Source organism: Corvus cornix, chromosome 2 (assembly GCF_000738735.6).
Source record: "Corvus cornix cornix isolate S_Up_H32 chromosome 2, ASM73873v5, whole genome shotgun sequence".
Classification (NCBI taxonomy): Eukaryota; Metazoa; Chordata; class Aves; order Passeriformes; family Corvidae; genus Corvus; species Corvus cornix.
The window spans coordinates 54,618,921-54,640,343 of NC_046333.1; the positions used below are offsets into that span (position 1 = coordinate 54,618,921).

At 39.4% G+C, this 21,423-nt stretch overlaps 1 protein-coding gene across 3 annotated transcripts in view; it reads left to right on the forward strand.

Moving 5' to 3' along the window:
- The window catches only part of SLC25A13 (solute carrier family 25 member 13), a 104,711-nt gene that overhangs the window by 80,567 nt on the left and 2,721 nt on the right, over nt 1-21,423 (forward strand). For all 3 annotated transcript variants that reach the window (XM_039549981.1, XM_039549980.1, XM_039549979.1), the window contains 2 exons: nt 7,138-7,278; nt 17,818-17,956. In XM_039549981.1, coding sequence (XP_039405915.1) covers nt 7,138-7,278; nt 17,818-17,956 — 280 coding nt within the window. The remainder of the gene's footprint in view (nt 1-7,137; nt 7,279-17,817; nt 17,957-21,423) is intronic.

The window sequence follows — 21,423 nt, forward strand, 5'->3', positions numbered from 1 at the left end:
AAGGCAGCATACAGTAGCATGATAGCCCTTCCAAGAGGTTGTACCAAAGGGTAGAAAAGTTCCTGGTGTAAAGTTCCTGCTTCTTTTTGTCCTCACCCCTATTTCCTTGCAGGTTTGGATGTTTTAAAAATACCAGTTTGCTAAAATTTTCACCCAGTCATACCTACTTAAACTGGTCTTTCCCCAAATCAGTAATGAATTTTGCAGAACTTGATTTCACTTTGTTTTGAATTTTCCTTTTGGATCAATTAATCTTAATTTTAATTTTTATTTCACAAAATATTTTTCCATTACAAATTAGAGATACTTTCCCATTTTGCTTTCCCTCTCCTCTTTCTTTTAATTTCCTTTCTCCCCTGAAGAAAAGAGAGAGAGAGAGAGAAAATTTTTCAAACTGTAAAACAAGGAGGGATGCGTAGGTTTAGGTTGATAGGTTTCTGAGTCCAGAACCAAACAATCCTGAATGCTTAAAAAGTCAATTTTTTTCCAACAAACTTCCTATTCATTCAATTTGAATCTTATTCTTTTTTCTCCTATTATGTTAGAAATAATGACTGCAGAGTTTTGTATAAATGCACACTGCAGTTTAAAACATGTATTTGTTTTGACAATTATCTTTTATTACATAAGCCTTTCTCTCCTATTACTACTTCTTTTACTGGCAGTAAAATATTACAGTGTTTACCAGTGAAGGTTCAAAAAAACCCCAAATCCAAAAACAAAGGCCTGAGCTGAAATCAGGAATTAAAATCTAGCTTTCTGTGAGAAAAAGGAAGATATTTATGATGTCACAGTAATTTATGATGTGACCAAGAAATAATGGGTCACAGTTTTAATACAGCTACCATGCCTTAGGACTTGAAAGGTCTGTAAATCATTAAATGATTCTACAACTAGTCAAAATACACAAGTAGAGCAGACAGAGCCAAACGTTAACATATTTGACAGGTCTGTAAGTTAATTGCTTTTATAATGCCAATCAAGTAGGCTCCACTTTGATTTTTTGGCTAGGCTTCTGAGAAGTGAATTACCTATAACGTGGAAAATATCAAATCCACAATTTTAATTTTTTTCCCAGTGCAGACTTGGTCAGTGCTTATAACAAACCATACTCCTGTTTGTTTCTGTTTAGACAGGTCATTAATACTCTGTTGTAGGACAGTCCTCACAACTTGTATCTGGGTCTTGGAAATCTGGCTGATGCAGTAGCAGGAATGCACTTCTGTTCAGATTAATTACAATTGTATTTATGAGCACTTTTATGTGAGGATTTGACAGAGCTTGCAGTACATTTTATGTGGATTTGGACATTAACAAGACTGTGATTCTAGCAGTGTTTGCTGCTTGAGCTGCACAAAGTAAAACCTTAGCCAGACCAAGGGAAGGCTGTCCTCAGAAGACAAGAAAGATTAGCTAGAGAAAAACACAATTCTGCCTGAGCAGCATGGAAGCTGTTTCTGTGATAGCCTGACCAGGGTAGCGAAAAGCAGATGAGTGAGGGCTCAGGAAATCTCGTGATCTGAAGAAAAGGTATTTACTATATGAACTCCCTTTGCTAAAGAGCATTACCAAAATGCTGTGTATGTAGGACCACAGACGAGAGAACACAGAATAGCATGAGATGGCTTGTCTTGATTTTTGTGGCCTGACTTTATGGAAAGAAAACGTAACGTAGAACCAAGCTTCTGAGAACCCAGTATGCTTTGCTCTTGACATATTGTACCATGAAATTAGGGTTGTCACCTTTGAGATCTGTAAGGAAAACAGTCACTTTGGACTGCTGTCTGTTACTTGGGAGCTTTTCTGGTAACAGGAAAGTCCATAGTGAAATCCCCTCTGGAGCAGTTCAGCATAATTCATCTAACACTCTTGGGATCTATTGCCACACAACCACCAAGACTTTTAGAGTAGTTCGAAGCACTGTAGTGGCACTCTGTAAATCTGGCTTCTAAGCCTTGTTCTGTTGCAGAGTTGGTATGTGATTTTGTGGTAAATGATTCAACAGTTCTATGCCTTAGTTGTCCTTTATTATACAATGAGGATGGTAATTCTTCCATTCTTGAAATCCATGGTACATTTTTAATTTTTTTTAATTTTTTTTTTTTTACGACAAGGAAAATTCTTTATTTCGTGCCTGTACTTAAGGAACCTTGACTTTAATTAGGATTAATGGATGCTAGGAAATGCACAGGAAAACAAGCTGCATCTGGCAGCTGGCAAGGAGTAAGGGCTTGGGACAGAGTATGATATGCAGTAGGACTGAATATGAGAAACAGTTGACTAAAAATTTTGGAATTTGCACCTGCTTGTCTTTTGTAAATTAAACAAGTAACCAAGACATTGTAGACAATTTCTTTTGCAGAGGTTGATTTTTGATAGTTGTATAATATATTGCTTATGTATTTTAATGATTGCCATTAATTGCTATAATTGCAATCCCTGGGGGATACTGTTGAGAAACATTAACACTCTAATAGCAGTAGTAATCCTTTCTTCATCCGTGAAACCAAAAAAGAGAATATCTGGTAAGTTGGATGGGATGCAGAATAAAGATCCAGGCTGACCCCAAAAGCTGTTACTGAGAGCAGGAAAGGGGCTACAGTTTGAAATAGATAATAAGGTAATTAGGGGAACAAGAACATTTGATGGTCAGTAGCACTGAAAGGGAAAGAATCTAGTACTTTCTTCTGGAATGGAGAACAGAGAATTTCCTTCTTTGATTGCAAGCTGTATTCTCTTCAGAACATACACCAAAGCTTTCAAATGGAGATGTGAAAGCCTGAGGAGAGTTGTGTCTGGTGTGCTCATTTCTTAGTTAATCTTGTAAGGGCACAAAAAGCAGTTATATTAAAAAGAACAGGAATTTCTTCTCTCAGTGTAATGAGGAAAATCTGTTTATTTTCCAGTAAGTTTATTGCAGAGTGAGTTGAATACATGAAGAAACAGAAAACATTTTGACTTAAACTGAAGTATTAAGTGATTGCTACTAAACTTTTTTTTTTTTTTCATTACAGACTAGGCCTTATTTCTCCATGGACAAAAACCCCAACCAATCCTCGACTATTCCTACTTCTTCTTTCTGTTCAGTAAAGTAGGAAAGTAGCAGGAGACATGATAGATAGTACTGTACAAGACTATACTGCCATCGAGAGGTGTTGGGTGATATCATAGCAATTGCAGAGTTAAAGAACTGCAGAAATGGGAAAAAACCCACCTTCTTTTTAAAAATTCACATGTGTGTAGCTGCATAGCTGGCTGACTTTGTTGAAGCACATTTAAAGGCATACAGATTTCTAGTTGTGTGTGTATTAATCGTTCTTGGATGACAGTGGTATTTCCCTTTCATTTTCTTGCTCTAAATCAAACAAGACCGTAAGTGCTTGTGATTAGGTCAAATGTTAAATTCGTTCAGAATAATATGGGCCCTTTGTGGGCCCTTACAGATAATTATCTATGCGGTACCTCTGGGTATATACTCCTATAAATAACTCAAAAATTGTAGTTTTTACTTTAATCACATGATAATAACTGAAAAGTAATAGATTTACAGTCAGATCATTTGTTTAAAAAATGATTGGGAGAGGTGATAAGGAACTGGGAATTGAGGGTATTCAAGTTTGTAACTTCAGTACAGAAAAATTGGTGTTACTGGGAACCATCTGTATTAAACAGTTGATGAATTTGATTTTTCTGACACAGTGGAGAAATCATTAAGCTTGAGCAACCTGAGCTTAAATGGTGTTTATTCTGGACAAAAAAAAAAAAAAAAAAGTGGTTTTCAAATTCTGCCCTTTGGGAGCGTATTTCAAATTTTATAATTAAATACATTTTTAACTGCAAAAGCTAGCAAACCAGAAGGCAGTATTCTTCAACTTTTGGCCAAATAAAATGAATGAGCAGGGTGATACGATGTGCTGAGGATATTTTGTCTGGGTTTTTTTCCATACCAGTACTTCAAAAAGACTGGAAAAAAACCAGAGTGATGAGATTTCTTCCATTACATTCACTATGCAAAAACTTAGAAAGAAGGCAGAAGCCATGCTATTGTGATTCAAGCTACTGATTTGGAGATCAGGATATCTGGAGACTCTGACAAGTTGTGAATGTTTGAGCAGGGAGGAATGCACACACTGGTCGTACAATTAACCTGTCTGCCTCAAAACTCCTCCTTGTAAAACCAGAGTCATTGTACTTTCCTCACAGAAGCACTGGGAGGAAATAAATTAATATTTATGAGACGCTTGCATTACTGTGATGATGAATAACACAATAGGAGTTACCAGTACTAGATAAGCAAGAAATCATTTCATTAGAGTACAGTAGCCATCTCCAGTTTGCTTCCCCCCCATTTTGAGAGCAAGGAGCTGCAGTTACCAGCGCAGATGCTCAAACAACAGAATGATCAAAGCTCCCCACCAGGCGACTGTACTTACTGCCACTGAAACTGCCTCTGCACAGGCTGATAAACCAGCCTCCCTCTGCATCACGAGGCAGGCAAGTGGTAGAAACCCTCCTACTGAGACCTCTGTCAGGTATTGTCTGGCTCATCGCTTTCAGTCATTCACCGTTTGATTTTGGAGTATATCTTTGATCAAATTCAGAGCATGACAAAGGTTGTTCAGGGAGTTCTGGGCTAGTATCTGGACAGTTTGGAAACACTTCACTGGAAATGACCAGTGTCTCTCTTCAAACCTGCTGTGTGGGCAGCAAAATCTGTAGTGCTTTTAGTACTGTCTGGTGCATGCAGGTCTCAGTGTTTTTAAAAATTTGAGTGTAGTAAGCTTGATTGTATGAAGTGGGTAAATAATAGCATCCATGTTTTTAAATAGCAAGCTGAAGCAGAGGAAGTCCTATGTGATTTAGCCAGAGCAGCAAACGTCTAATGCTGGAAGTGTCAACACAGCCAGTTGGGCATGTAAACATAGGCATTTGTATGTGCTAACACCTGAAGTACTTCCCATCTGTTTGTATGGAAATTATATTATATTGAAGTTATTTGCCTTTATTCTCCTTTAAAATCAGAGATATGTTTCTACTTCCTTTCTTTAAATATGACATTCACTTACAAACATTTTTGTAGATTTTTAAGTTGTTCAATGTTTTGGTGCATTAATAGCAATAATAATACTAAAACTGAATTTTGTTGTAATCTTTTAAAATTTAATATGTTTTTCCTGTAGTGAAAATTAAAGGAACATTTCTCATGGAGTCATGGCACAATAAACTGCAGGAATATCCTACTGAGGGAAAGTACTTTAATTGTGCTAATAGATCAAGTGAAAAGAGTTTTTAAGTAATGTGTTTTAGAAAATGGCTGTGGTGTAACAAACTTTCAAATGTACGTTATCACCTGTAATTCAGTTTTTATCATCTTTAGGAAGAAAAAAAATATATATTGGCTTGTGGGAATGCCTAATAATTGTAATACCTACACCAAAATTGTTATTAAATAGGAATATGTAATTAATCAAAGAACTTTTCCAGGATTATTTTTATTTATTTTGAGAATTTTCAAGATGAGTAGACATGGAAAAGAAATTTTTTTTTTGTTTTGAATGCTTACTTATTTAACACGTTTCAGCTTAAGTGCAAAACTTAAATTAGCATATGTGCCACATAATTTATCAGTCTAATTTTTGATGGCAACAAGAATAGCAGTTTTATATATACCAGGATTCTGGTTTGGTAAAAGCAGTTAAATTAAATTATGCCAATTTGAAAGTCAAAACCAGTTGAGTTACACAAGAGCATGCTTTTTCTGGTCAAAATAGGAAACACTTGGGATATTTCAGGGGTTATGTAAAGACTTTAATTTGTAACCACATCGTGTATGCTCACTCTGAGTGGTAGACAAGAATAGTTGTTCATGTGATTTGCCGTTTCTTCAGCACATTATTTGAACCATATTACTGAGCGTATTTTTTATTTTGAATGATAGTTAATCTGAGCTACAATTAATTATTTTAACACTGGGATAATATAAAAAAGATGTGTATATGGTGTTTACATACTAGACTTCACTACATGCAAGTGCTTTTAAACACTTATTTCATTTTAGTCATTACCTTCTAGAACAAAATAGTTGGTTTGTTGTAGGGAGGGCAAGGGTTTCCCTTTGCATAGTTCGTGTGATTTCAGAATCTAGAGGAGAACATAGCTGTCAGGCCACAGAATTACGTACTTAACAGAAGTTAGAATGACACTCTGTTGAATTTGAGCCAGAAGGAGTTTGAATGAGTATTTTTTTTAATACACTTAGGTAACCTTTGCATTACTTTTTTTTCTGGTTGCAGATTTTTAGCTCCAGATCTGTCAGTGTAGTGGAAAGGCTGTGCCCTAAGTTACATGTGATGAATGAGATGAACTTCACAAGAAGTAAAGGGAGTCCAAAATGCTTGCCACTGCTGTGTTTTAAATCAGACTTTCAGAATTGGTTGAGTGGTGTCTTCTCAACAAATGGAGACTAACACATTGAAAACATTTAGTGGTTCTCGATTAATAGAATCCTTCAGTCTGTAGACTTTTCTTTAATACCTGGTACCTAAATAATGATGTAGAGCTCAGACTCTTGAATCAAATGGCACTTAATGGCACTGAAACTGGTAGTTCAGAGGTTTTTTTTTTTAAGGAAAGCACAATATACTTGCAATTCTGTTTATTGGAATCCATGTGTTCTTTGTTGTATGAACTCATGTCAAAATTGAAAAAAGTTTCTGCCAGATTTCTACTCTTCAACAGTATGATTTCACTTTCTATATACTGCACATCACAGCTTCTTTACTAGTTACTATTTTTTCCTTTTACTTCATTACTTCTGTTAGAGTGTTCTTTGCTTGTCAGTATTGCATAACTTGATGTTGATGACCGTGTTCTTGCAAAAAGAATTTAGCTAGTGTCTGTCTGATGTACTGCAGTGTCCTTCAGTGGGTGACCTGCTTCCTTTCTGTTTTTCCTGACCACTCATGTTGTGGGGGAGTAGGTTTCTTACCTTGGGAGGTGCTCTAATACTAAAACTCTTGTCTGCTAATATCTTAACCGACTGCAGCAGGATTGAAAATGCCTTATCTTGAATGTAGCAGGATGCACACTGCAAATATTGTAGCAGGTTAATATATTGATTTCTACTTTGAATTTCAGGCTGGAGGTTCTCAAGTAATCTTTACCAATCCACTGGAAATTGTCAAGATTCGACTGCAGGTGGCTGGAGAAATTACTACTGGTCCAAGAGTTAGTGCCCTCAGTGTATTAAGGGACTTGGGTTTCTTTGGTCTCTACAAGGTATGTTTTAAAAAAATGTTTAAAATAAGCCTATTATAAATCTTTCAAATGAATGTATAATTTCAGTCTTCCCACAAACTTTCATAGGTGGACATAATTTTATTTTTAAAAAAAACAATTATTATGTGATATTTTCATTTTTCAGTTTTGATTAAGGGAAGAAACTGTCTCATCTTTTTGAGCATGTGGTTTTTGTAAATCTTACTGAGACTTCTTCTCTCACTTCAGCAGGTTTAAGGTTCATTGAGTATTAGTTTGTGATTCCTGATATTCTGCCAGGTGTAAAAATAAGCTTATTTTCATCTGCTACATGATATAGAGCTTACAGTTTTGGAGCTTTGCTTTTGCTCTTCTGTGTTTGATTCAGCAACTTTCCCAGATGTCATCGTTCATTTGGTGATGGGAATTAATTGCAGCACAATAATAGTGAAGAAATACAGGCAGTGGGAGCCCAGCATAAAAATAAACTCCTAAAGCAAGCTTCCCCTGGCTTCCTTAGAAGAATATTTCCCTAAATAATACCACGAAAAGCTGCCTTTGTGAGTGTATGCTACAGACTCCACAGTTCTGCTTGCTACATTACTGTCTTCACATAGATACATAAATACGTAGAAGTAAAGTTAGGTTTAATGATGGCAGCAGGAATAAAAACATCTTCTGAATGTTGAATCTAATAGGATATATGCTACAAATAATGTAAAGGATTAAGATACTTTTATGATGTCTTCTACTTTTAAATGAAGGAGACTCGATACGAGGGAATATGAAAGGTCTTGAAGTACTTTGAGATAGCCAGTACACTCAAGCATTGAAACAAAAGCTGTAATGAATACCATATACTGCAGAGCACTGTGTGGTGTTTCTTCAGACTCTGCAGCCTACTATTCAGAAGAAAGCTTTCACACTTCCAGTTTGTCCCAGGATTTCCAGTGAAGCAGGCAGTATTCCTCTGTTTCTTATTTATGGCAGTGCAGCCATAAATTGAAAATGCTTCAGAAGACACCAAATGAGCCCCATTCCCTTTATCCACAGTGTTTGAATTCCATCTGCTTTTTTAAGCATCCAGTCTTCTAAAATTGTTCTGTTAACATTACAAAGAAGGAGCCTGCCCGTGAGAACGTGTCTGTATGTTTTGGCCTGGAGAGAAGTTGCAGGTCTGAATAGGATTTAATGGGGAGTTGTTTTTCCCTTTTAATTGACTTGCTAATTTTTTAGGTGTTTTACTGAAGCTGAGGCTATTGTGTAAACTCCTAGTAAATGGCATTACTGTTTTGATCAGATTAACATTTACAACTGAAAACAGGGGTATTGTAAAGAGTCTGCTTCCCTGAGGCTGCGCAGGAATGGAGGTCAGCTACTGACTTTTACTTGGACTAGCAAAAAGAAAACCCAAAATGAGAACCAGTGAACTAGTTTACTAAAGTGGCAGTTTCTGATTTTTTTTTTCTCCCTGAGTACCTCTCTTCGTGGTTGAGCAGAATTTGCTACATTTTTCCATTTTTAATGGCATTAATGTCTTGGGTTGTATCATGAATTATTTCTATCCACTAGAATAAATACGGGTGGATATTAGTCAGAACTACACATGAACACAACCTAGTTACAGCACTATGTTGCATTGAAACAGACAGTTATCTAATCACAAGACACACAGTTTCATTGCTTCATTTATCGAGTACCTCCGCAAAAAAAAAAAAAAAGCCGCAGAAGTGTTTGGGTTTGGTTTTACTCAGCAGTTGTCTTTGTTTCTGTTTCTTTTAACCCCCCCACCCTACTTCTTGTGTTCATGTCCTTTTGTATGTCATTAGGATTCACTGCCTACAAAAATTTGAATTATTTGACAAAAGTAGAGAATTTAGCCTGGTGATGGTAGGCACCCACTGAGCACAGACCACATCACAAGGCTTGTGTCCAAGGGCACCGTTAGTCACAGCCAGGTCTGTAATTGGGCAGTTTGTGCTGTTCTCTACCAAACACTTGGCACTGCAGCTGCCCCCTTTCCTCTGTGCCAGTGAGAGCATTGGTGCACCCACATAATGATTTGGAACAGGAGAGTCCTTAAAGCCTCCTTCTCCTTAGGGCTTAGTTTGTTTTGAACCCAGACCAACTCCCTCTGTAGCTTCCCAGGTGGTTGTACCCAGTCGAAAGGAGGAATGGCTGTGGCACGGGGAGCCTGTCTGTCTCAGAATAGTTTTAAACTGCCTTGAGGTGCTTGTGTTAGAGCAGTGTTAGAAGCAAAAGCATCCCTCTCCTGAATGCTTGTGCTGGAGCTGGCAGTGTTTGTGAGGCCAGGAAGGCATTAATAACTCATTGCATCAGTCACCAGCCCCAGTAAGTGCTACCCAGACACATCAATGGTCTTAAATGGATTTCAGATGAGACTAGATTTGGTAGGTGCTGCCTTCTCTGGTGGAGCTTCTAAATTAATTTAGTAAGTATAAAGACCAAGTGGACATCAAATAATAATGAATCTTCTACTAATGAGAACTGAAATATCTTGATATGTTTGGAATGTTCATACTCTTAACAACTCAAATTGGCTTTGAACTATAAAAAAGGAATGAGGATTTTATGACTATCTCAGTACTTTTCATGTTGTTCGCTCTAACATGAACAAGTCTTCCATTTGCATCTGAGGTCTTTGTTTCTTGGTCTCAAGACACAAGACTTGCATCTCAAGCCCTTAATGTACTTATTTTAGTAGATCTAGGTATTACTCCATACATACTGCTGTGGAAGAACAAAAATAGATAGTTATTCTAGAAAATACTTTTATTTGGGAATCTTGGAGTTTCTTTGCAGGCTTAATGGGCCTTCATGTAGGTATTCCAGCTGTTTAAACACTTGTCTATCTTAGCCATGACTTAAACTAACTGATTGACTTTCTTTTGCAAGTGTTGAAAGCAAAATTTTAGACTTCTAATTTTAAGAATTTTAATTTGAAATAAATGGATGTCTTTTTTGGTTATAAGTTTTATTTACCACATTCCAAGGACTGCAGTGAAAATTCTCCTTTCCTAGTTCAAAGAAAAGTCATCCCTGAAAACTGTTCTTACCACTACAGATCCATTTGGCATGCTCTGCTTAGTTCCCATGAGTTGTTTATGCTGAAATTCAGGTGAAAATCTGTAAGAGTCCCAGATAGTAGTCAGCAAGGAAAAATGTATTAAGTGCAGCCAGAAGATGTGAAGAATTGGTCTTAGCTTCATGAGGCAAATTCCTGCATGTCTTAACAAGATGTACTGCTTGTTATTTGAATTCATATATTTGGTATTATTTTCTACTTATGAAGCACTTCCTGTGGATTTCAAAATAAAATGCCCACACCCCCCTGATACAGGTAATTTCAGTGCTCCTGTCTTGCATTAACAGAGAAAACCAAGGCACAGACAGATAAATCTTATGTCTCATGCCAACAAATTAACAAAAGAAATGCTATGTAAACCCTTTTTTCATCCAGCTGAGTGAATCTTGTATTGATTATGATCATAATTATCCCAGCATTCTAGTGCAAATGAATTTCCATTGAGGATCACTGAGAAGCTGGATTGCATAGTTTTGGTGCCTCTCTGTATAAGTGAGAGTAATACTCTTTGGCGTCATTCATTGGCATGTGAGTGTGGCACTTCAGTGTGCTACCGACAGAAACAGTTCACAGTAGTACTGTGCTGAGATCTCTGCTCTGTGCTCTCTCTACTTGCAGACTTGATCTTAGAATAATTTTTGTTGAGAGCCAGTCCTGGAGGTCACCTGGGCAATCTGACCAGGTATTTAACCACCTTCATGGTTTAAAGCAAACAAAGAAAAACAAAAAGACCCGCACCCTTTTTCTTAGGCCTCATTGAATTGGCCACATTGAAGCTGCTGTCCATTGCCTGTGATACTTCCATTGTGCACCTCCAAGAGTAGTTTTCTTTCCCTGCACTCTCCTTTAAGTGAGCAATAAGGTCTCTCCCTAGCCTGCACTTCTCAGAGTTGAGCACACTGAGTTCCTCTCTTTGTATGCTGTGGACTACACAACTGGCTTGATGGCCCTGCACTGGACTCCCTCCAGTGTGAACATATCTTTTTTGTATGGGAGAGACCAGAACTAGACACAGGGCTCCAGATGTGGTCCCAGCAGTGCTGAATGGAGGTAATAATCACTTCCCTTGCACTCTTGCTACTATAGCCCAGGGTGTGGCTGTCTGACTTCCCTGCAAAGAGGTGTTGCTGACCCATACTCAACTTGGGCACAGTATCCTCCAGACTTTTTCTCCAAAAATGCTTTCAGCCTGTGCTGCTGCATAGGTCAGTTCCAGTCCAGGTGCAGGACCTTGCATTTGCTGATTTGGACTTCATTGTATTCTTGTCTGCCTGTATCTCCATCCTGTGAAGGTGTCTCTGAGCAACAGCCTTTCACTATAGCACACTGCTTCCCCAATTCAGCATCATCTGCTGAGAGAGCAGCTTATGTTCCACTGGTTTAGCTATGGGATGTTAAGACAGACCATCTCAAAAGCCAGGCTTTTAGTCAAGTTGTACAACATCCATTGCTGTCCCCTTTTCTACAGCTCTGGCAAACTGGTTGGTCAGCTGCAATTTGATAAATCTGTATTGGTTGTTCCCAGTCTCTCTTTTGTCCTTCATACGCTTGGATATGGCTTCCAGGAACATTGGCTCCATAAACCTCCCAGGAACAGAGGTGTGCCCAAACATCTTGCAGTTTCCCAGATCTTCCTTCTTGCTCTTCCAGATGGGTGTGATGTTTGTCTGTTCTACTTACCAGAACCCCCTTGTCTGACTTGACCTTTTGAAGTTAATAACAACCTCACAATGTCATCAGCCAGCTGTCTCGGCACCACTGGAGGTATCTGTTCTGGTCTCAGGATTGTGTATGTGCAGATGGCTCTAAGTGCCCTGTCTGCAGGTAATGCAGACTTGCATGGTAACTTGTGGAGCTGAGAGGCCTGGGGACAGATTTTACTAGTAAAAAGCAAGACAAAAGTAATTTCTCTGCTTTTTCCGTGTACTTTGTCACTAGGTTTCCTGCCCCCATTGTGCAACAGCCTCACAATTTATTTATTGTCCTTTTGCTGCTGATGTGTTTACCGGAGCCCTTTTTACTCCCCCTTCACATCCCTTACTAGATAGATCTCCAGCTGATCCTTGGCTTTTCTGTCTCAATTGCTGCACACTCAAGCAGTGGTTCTGTATATCCTGAGTAGCCTATACCCACCTCTGCTTCCATTTTATTTTCTGCATTTGTGCTCAGTCATGAGTTCCTCCATGCTGGTCATCTGAGTTGGTTGCTCAACCTTCTACACAGTGGAATAAACCATCCTAGTGCTTTTGAGGAGACTGTCCTTGGTGGACCTTTGTAACTCCTAAAGTTTTTCTTTGGGGGAAAATTCCTATCACAGCACATATAGCTCAGGGTCAGATAATTGAAATGTCCTTCTCTTCCTTCCTCACCAAAGAACTAAAGAGTAGGTCTGGGGTCATAATAAATGCCAAAATTTACAGTCAGAGCTTCCTCTGAGACTCCCTGCTCCTTCACTGGGTGGTCAGATATTAGCCATTCTGTAATGATATGCAGCTTAGAAATAAAATGCATGTTAATTCCAGCAATAAAAAGATTTGACACATACAGCTCATTAAGCTGACTGCTAGGTTGAACCCATGTCATTCTTTAAAGCTAGAAAGCAAATATTTTTTTCTGCCTTTGTCTAAAATTCTGAACTACTTGTGTAAATAAGTATTTTAAAACATTGTACTTCTCAAAATCCAGCTGCTGCTTTGGGGAGGCACATAACAGCACTTTTGCAGAAGGAATTTGTTTCCTCTATTTGTGTTCTTTCTCCCAGTAATAGTAACTGTGAAAGCACCAGGGCATGGAAGCTTGTGACTAGTAAATTCTTTAGCTACAGATACTCTGTAGATTACAGGTATTCTTAAAAATATAGAGAGAACATATCGCAGTCAGGGAAAATATCATTTAACCTAATGCAAAATGTCATTTGTGTTGGCAGAAATGGAAAGGATACTTTCCTGATTTTCAGTATTTTTAATAGATTTTATTGAATTCCTAGCCACAGCTGAATATTGAAGTAATCATCCATAGCTAATACATTTGCTGTCTTCTACCTGTCTTACACCTTAATATGAATAAAGTCCCGTTAAAGTCAGTTGAATTTATATTCTATTGGTCTTAAAAGACATCTTTAAAGTGTTCATGTAAATAACCACTGTAAATATACCTCCTTATTTTGTACATCACAGCAAACTCATATCCATATAATATCTGCCATAAAATGTTTAATAAAATGTTACTCCTTGTGTACATAATCATTCTGAATAGTGCTTTACAACATAACAGACAGTACCACTCCATAATTTTGCACAACAAAGTTATTCTGTATCCCAGGAAGACAATAAATAAGAGTGGTAAATGATTCTTCAAGGAAAGGGTATGTTGGTTGTGGTAATGTTTATTTTTATAATTACTACAAGGTACTTAGCTCAGATTTGTGCTTTGGCTGATATTGCCAACACAGTTTCCATTTCCAAAACTAGTCAGAAAAGCTTCCAAAAGTCTCCTTTTCCCCCTCCCCTCCCTTACCCCCGAATACTTCATAAACAAGCTTCTGGTGTGTTGACCTGGAAAGTGTAATCTCAGGTGACAGGATATGTATGAAGCTCTCACCTGGTTCCTTTGATAACAGCTGAGCTATTTTCATGTCATGAAGCTGAGGGTTTACAGCAGGATGACAAACATATGAAACACAGTAGTAAGAGTTTTGAGTTACATTTTGCATCCACCATGCCTATTTGTTACTGTTCTCGTATGTGAGAACCTGCTTTTCAGAAATTTCCTTTGAAATTACCCGAAACAACGCCCTTCCAACTAAAACAGCTATCTTTTTTTTCCTGCAAACTGAGTTGAAATTGCTGGTAGAGCATTTGAAATCAACATTTTATTCCTCTAACTTGATGTTCTAAATGAGTTTCATATTTTGGTTGGTATAAATATATGTGAATAAAAACCTATAATAGCTTTTAAGGCAATGTTATTTTACAGGGGAAAAAAGAATGCAGCCCTTGAAAGCAAATACCAGTAATATTTGATTGACTGTTACAAAACCTGTTAGGTGCTGTTAGGGCTCCGATTCTAAAGGGTTAAGTCTGTAGTAAAACCCAAGAAGAATGCAAAATGATCACGAAATGACATGCTGCCTATTGTTTGTAGCTATAGGATCAAAATAACAATTATACATGCCAAATAAATTCTAAACCTGTAAAAGAGAAAAAGAGGGGGTGGCTGTAAGTACAGGTGCCAGAAGCATTAAATAACTCTCTCAGACAAGGTGCACCACTGTTGTCTTGAATGCTGCTAGGTCCCCCCAGTCTGGCATTTTTCCCCCTGCACTAGACAATGTGCATTCACTGCAGGAGACTAGGCTAAGCCTGCGTCTCCCAGACCTGCCGGCTCCTTCTGCCCAACCCGACACAGAGGTGCCTTTGTCAGTATAATTACCCTCCCCTTGTAGTAGAAATAGTTTGTTTAGAGCCTTATTTGCAGGTAGAGCTGGTATAAGCAGGAATTAGCATGCTAAAGAACCTGTCCCAGCACTGACTTGGGCTTATTTATCCGAATCTTTGACAATCAGGGTTTTTTTTTTCCTCTGTTGGTTTATTCAGTGAGATACTATCCGAGATTAAGAGCTTTAAGGTTATTAAAGAGATTGAAGATGGGAGCCAACAGGCTGTTGTGCGAGGAAGGCACATGTCCTGGTGTGTAGGATCTCCCAATAATTTCATGCCTGGCAGGTCTGCACCTTGGCTGCCAGAATAAACTCGGCTGGATGCTCCTTACTGCTTTCTGGGGATTGATCAAACCTCCCTTTGGCTTTCAGCACGTTGTCCACATCAAAAAGGTGTGAGAAGTAAAATAAATGTTTCTTTTGCTTTTCAAGATACTGTGGCCAATCTCCCTAAGCCTTCCTAATTGGCCTGGGCTGGTTGCGGATGATTAACTTGAAGTTAAATGGGGCCTGCTTTTAAACATGCTTTCCCAGACTTTAAACGGAATGATGGGGGGAAACTTTAGACTGTTGCAATGCTGGACCAGAGCCAAGCTGGGTTATTATTAAAGTGGATCCAAGTTTTGATCCAGGTTTTGTTTATGCTGAGCCAACTAAGTTGATGGACATCCCTCCCTCTCTGCATACCTGAATGTATTATTATTAGTGATATTAACAATATGCCACTTCTGCCCTATGAAAAAGAGCCTTTTAATGAAGGGGGAGGAATATTAGCAGCTCAGGTTGAACTAAGAGTTGCTTGCATTTGGACTTTATTGATTTCTGTAAGTTATTTTAACTATGTCAGGATATTTCAGGGTATGAAAAAAATGCAGAGGAAAAAATGTGTGCAGTGTTTGATGACAACATTGCAAAGAAAATAAAAGTAATGTGCCCCGAGGGCAAAGGTAGCGAGGAGATTTGCTCTGAGGAGAAGCATGCTCTAAAAATAAATCTTTGAAGAAACCATGTCAGTCTGTGAATGTTTCAGTAGTGAGTTTCATAATTTTCCTGTGAAGTAAATACAGTGCAGACATTTGATCCTTAAATTGTTGGGTTTTTTCATGCAGAAGTTGATAAAACCCTAGTCTTGTCTTCCTATTTGAAGATTAAAGGTAAATTGTTAAACAGGCTTCTGTTGCACATGAGAGTCCAGAATCCTTGTTTCTGTTGAATACAAAGGTTCACCTTCTCTGTGTCCTCAAGGCAGAGCATATGGGCAGAGCAGCACCAACACCAGTGCTTTTTGAGTTTCTTTATGGCATTTTCCTTAGTATCTCTAGAAAGGCATAACAAGAACCAGCGACTGGCAGCATAAATCGGACAGATCCAACTGAGTGAGAAGGCAGAGCGTCTGAACAGCAGGAGTCATTAATCTCCAAAGGGAGTGTCAGGGGAAGTGGTCAGTACTCAGTTGAAAACACAAGAAATAAGCTGACAAAGTGTGGTGGGAAGCAGTGGGAGCTGGAGCAGAGCCTTGCTCCCTGTGTTCAGTGGCTGAGTTTGTGACGCACAAAGTCTGACTACAAGATCTAATGGCCTTTTTAATACGTCTTTATTTTCTCAGAGGCATTCTCTGACTGCAGACTGCACTTATGAGTGTCTCCTGAGAAGTGGCTTGCAGGACCTGGTTTTCTTGTCACACATCCTGCTGCCTTCCCCTGCCTTGCCTCGTGGAAAGGCAACTTCACGGTTTTTCTGACACCTTGCAGCTCCTTTGTCTTTGATAACCAGCATCCAACTTGGATAAGCACTATATTTTAACTGGTATTACACTACAAGCTAAGCTTACAGATGTGTCCAGGCATATCATTAGATTTAATTAAATTATGTGGATATTAACATGTCCCCTGTGAAATGTCTGGCACTGAGGCATGTGCTGGTAGACCTGTGAAAAAGAGAAGTACAGTAACAAGGGCACCCCCCGAGGGTTTGTGGATGAACCTCAAGCAGTTTCTCCAGGTCTCCACCCTTCCTTCAAAGAGAAGAGGCTTAGGCTCATCCATGAACCATTTCTTTCTCAAGCTTGAAAGATTTTACCCATTTTCCCAAGCCTGTTTGTGCTTTCCTCCTGGTCTTAGTCCTGGCAGGCTCTGGTGTCCTCTGGATCTCCATACTGAGGAAAGGCAGACTTCAAATTACTTTTGCTGTTGGAGCACGGATACTATTTGATATTTTATTTTGGTTGACCTTCCCTAGTGGCCTTTTTGCTTTTCCCCCTGCTTGGAAAACTTTTGACTGTTTGCCACTACCCCAAAAATCATCTTCCCTGTTTGCCTCCCTCTTGGATTTGAAACCAGCTGTATTGCTGGCAACTTCGTTGGCTGATTGTGCCACTTCCACAAATTGATAACAAGGCAAATTTAACAGTAAGAGATGAAATTTATTGAAACAAACTGTATCCCAGATAATTTGTACTTCAAAATTCACAAGTAAATCAAGCTGTTACTGTTCTGCAAAAGACTTGGTGTAATGGTCCTACCCCCTCAATATATGTTGCATTATCAATTGTAGTGCCTGTTTAGATGTATGGACTGGGCACTGTTTCCCCTGGAGTATTTATTTTAAGTGGGAGTGAGGGGTGACAGACCTATCCTGTGGCTCAGTCTGTTCCAAACACGTCTCAAACTCCCACCATGGGTTCATGGCTACAAGGTCAACTATTTAAAGTTCTCCAAAGGTGTTTCCAGAGTTTACTCAAACACGTGATACTTTCTCCATTACCAGCACATAACTACAGTGCTACAGAGTGAGGGAGGACATGTAGACAAGATACATACAATGACAGAAATTAGTGAACCAAGAAACAGCACACAGTCACTCCTCAGCAGGGTGAAATACATGAATCTCTTGAGAGGAGAAATTGCTTTTTCTATAAACCCTTTGCAGCAAAATGAAAAAATACAATGTTGCTCTGTTCTCGGATATTCATGGTAAATTTGCTCATTCTCAAAACTTGGTGTCTTTTTCAACACAGGGTGCTAAGGCATGTTTTTTGCGTGACATCCCCTTCTCTGCCATTTACTTCCCCTGTTACGCTCATTTGAAAGCTTCGTTTGCAAATGAAGATGGGAGGGTTAGCCCTGGAAATCTGCTCTTGGCTGGATCAATAGCTGGTAAGTGCCCAGATTTCTTTTTTCAGGGCTCTATACTGTGCTGGCAGCACAATAGTTACAGCAGTGACAACAGTAACAAAAAACTCTCAAAAGGACTGTATGCAACAATACTGTATTTTGCAACCTTACACAGAAACAACGAAGTTACCGTGCTGTAGAATGAGTTGAAGATACTGTAAGTTTCTGGTATAATCAAAATGTTCAGGAAGCAAAAGAAAAGGAAAATAAAGTCTTTTGCTGATGTTTTGTTATCATATATCATCATTCCTTGTGAAGTTACTCTGCTGGTTTTGGCTGTGTCTCACTGAGAGGTAATGTTTTGTTGAAATGATTTATCAACAAAACCATGGCATTCATAAAATTCTTTGTGATCAAATGAATCTTGGATTTTGGTATATATAGTCCAGAAGCCACACTAGAAGTACAGCTCTCCAAACACAATGACATAACAGGTGACAAAATGATGACAGTATTTGCTACCCTCAGTATCCCATGAAGTTACCTGGCTTCTTGAGGATTTTACCTTTGTCATTTTTTTTAATACTAAATAAAGCAGAAGATCTTTAAAACATTTCTGCACTACCACAGATTGCTAATTCCTAGCATACCCAGATATGACAGAGGTGCAGAGTGTGATCTTGAGCACTTGGTTGGTTTAGGTTGCTGCAAAACAGACAGAAGAGCCCAAACTTGCTTAACTTCTCACAGATTAATTTAGCTTGAGTGTGCCAGAGCCCAAGGGAGAAGACAGAGACAGGCTTTGTAAGCCTCAGCTTGCCCTTGTGTGCTGCGTGGCAGGGCCCTCTGCAGCACCCAGCTTCTACACCCAAAGGGGACCTCCACTTGATAGCTGTCTGCTGCAGGGGGCAGCTTGAGTGTCCTGCTCCTGCAGTGTCTATGGTTGCCCCTAAGAAACAAATAGGCTTGCAGATTTGTGCAACAGGACCTGTAGGGGAGTGAGTAGCAAGCAGGAGGGCTCACATCAGCAGGTATTTCCACCATGCTTATCAGGGGCTGCTTGCTCTCTCCCAAGTTCTTCCTCCTGCATGGCCCCTGGCAGACTGCTGTGACCTGCCAGGTGAGAAAAATGATGGAATGGCATGACTCCAGTACAGAAAGGTGGTTTAGCAATGTTTTCTCATTTGATTTTAAGCTTTCTCCTCCCTAAGAAAACTCCTTGACTGGTCAAGATTATACTTGGGACTGTGTCTCTTGAGGAGCAGGGCCCTTTTTTAGCCAGTATCTGGTCTTAGACAACAGCTAAGATCAGTTGGTTTGTCTTGTTGAGGCATATAGATCTCTATTCAGTAGCTCATAGTCCAAAGGCATTGAGCTGGCACTAGCAAAGCCAGCTGTGTTCCAGTGACTGCTGCTCAAAACCCCCTTGTCCTCTCCCCTCCCACACCCCATTCCAGAGCTAGGCTCCAAACCCTCCAACAGGAGCTTTTACAGCCAGCCTATTTCTCACCCGTTTTAATGGAACAAAACAATTTTTGAACTTTAGATCATATTTACAGACTTGAAACATAAGATGGGTTTTTAAAGCCAAGTAATTTCTTAGATTTTCCTATTTTTCTCTTTCTAGCCATTGTCAGGTGATTGCAGACTGAGATAACCGTCCCTTTGAAGTTCAGGCACAGAAGCAGTCTTTATTGTTGCTGATATGGCTCACCAATCTAGCTATAATGTGAATTTTACCCAGTGCTTCCTGTGAATCCCATCCTAGGTTAACTCTCAGGAGCAAATTAGAGTGTTAGAGATACAACACTCATCATACTGTTTACAAAAACAAGAAATTTATTTTATTGGGTACATGTAAAGTGTGATGGGGGTGCATGTGTCCACTGTTTTGCCAAAAGTCAAGGGAAAGACAGAACAAAACACGCACTGCTTCTGAAAAGCTGGCTTTGGTCTCTGGGCTGATGTCTCTTCTCTGGCCAGGGATCTCACCTGGTCATGGGACTTCAGATGTGGGCATGAGCTCTGGCTGCGTGTGGGAAGCTCCCCCTTCCCACACACAGCCCGTGCTGCTGGGATATTCAAGCTAGCCGTAATAAGATGTGCACCTGTGTCCTTTGCCGGTGCCTGTTGCTTGTACTGCTTACATTAACTTCCTTTCCATTGTGGTTGGGGTCACAGGCAACATGCATGTCATCTAGCTTGATCTACTGCTGGTTTTCAGTGTTCACCAGATGTCTCAACCTGTTGTGCCGTAGCGTATTCTGAGATGATTCTGATATCATCTGCAGGATCTCTCCTTAATTTGCTCCATCTGCTTATTGCCTCCATGAACTTCCTTCTCTTCCCCTAGCTCCTCTTTTTTCTTGTCAGCTCCTGCTGGGCTATTTGTCACATTCTGATTGTAAGCTTCTCTTGGCAGCAATCTGTAAATTCGACAAAATGCTTTTGTCCTGTACACATAGCTCCTAAAAAAAGGATTTTAAGTATCTCAAGTGCAAAATATCCTCAATAATATAGACTGAGTGATAAGGAGATGGAAGTCAATGTGTAGTAAGCAGAATTGTTTCTAAGTAAGTTCTTTGGTTTTCTTGAAAGCACTGGCTGGCTTATGAAGGACAAATGGCGGGCTTTAAATTGAAGACTCAGGCAATACCCTGGTGTGGGAAAGGCTAAGCAAAGAGGAATTTCAGTGTTTCTGGAGTTCAAAAACCTTGACCAGGTTTTAGTGCTTGCCTGCCAGACAGCTCGTGCTTGCACTGAGTGCACACTCAGTCAATGAGTTATTTTGGGGGGACAAGGAAAGGAGGAGGAAATCTTCTTTTGGTGATACGCACATGATTTGATCTCTTGGAGCAGTCTGCAGGAAGGGTGCTCTGGAGCTTGAGGCCAGACCATGCTGGTTTGGACAAAAGTTGTTACAGAATTACTAAGCTGGAAAAAAAAAAGGGGAAGGAGATTTATGCATCTACATCTGACCAAGTTGGTTTGGAACAGATGCAGAATGGAAAAGTAATAAAACCGTAAGAGACAGTGTCTTCTGGGTACAGTCTTGGTGCTTTTCTTTGCCTTTTTTTTTGGCTTTTTTTTTTTTTTTTTTCCACTTCCAAACATGGGCAGCCCCAAGTTTGGATAGAAATGATTTTAGAAATACCACCCATTGGTAATTTGGTATTTTTTTACTTTCAGTTGATTATCTGCCAGGGTAAATTTAAATCTTCCTCCACATATTCTGCTGAGGATGTCAGCTGCGGCTTTGCAGCTGAGCAGTCTGCCATTCCTAATGAGAAGAATGACCCGTTTTGTAAGCCTTAGCTCTCAAGTCATGCTGAGCATGCACGGCATTATCTGGTTCTCGGTGACATTGCTGCGTGAGGGGTGTTTGTGTGTCTGTGTTTGGATGTGTGTGCAGCCTATTCTAGCACAGTGTACAACCAGGATGCCAGCAACCACAGAGAGGAATGAAAAGGAAAGGGAAATATCAACCTTCCCTCCAAAAGCTTTGTGCT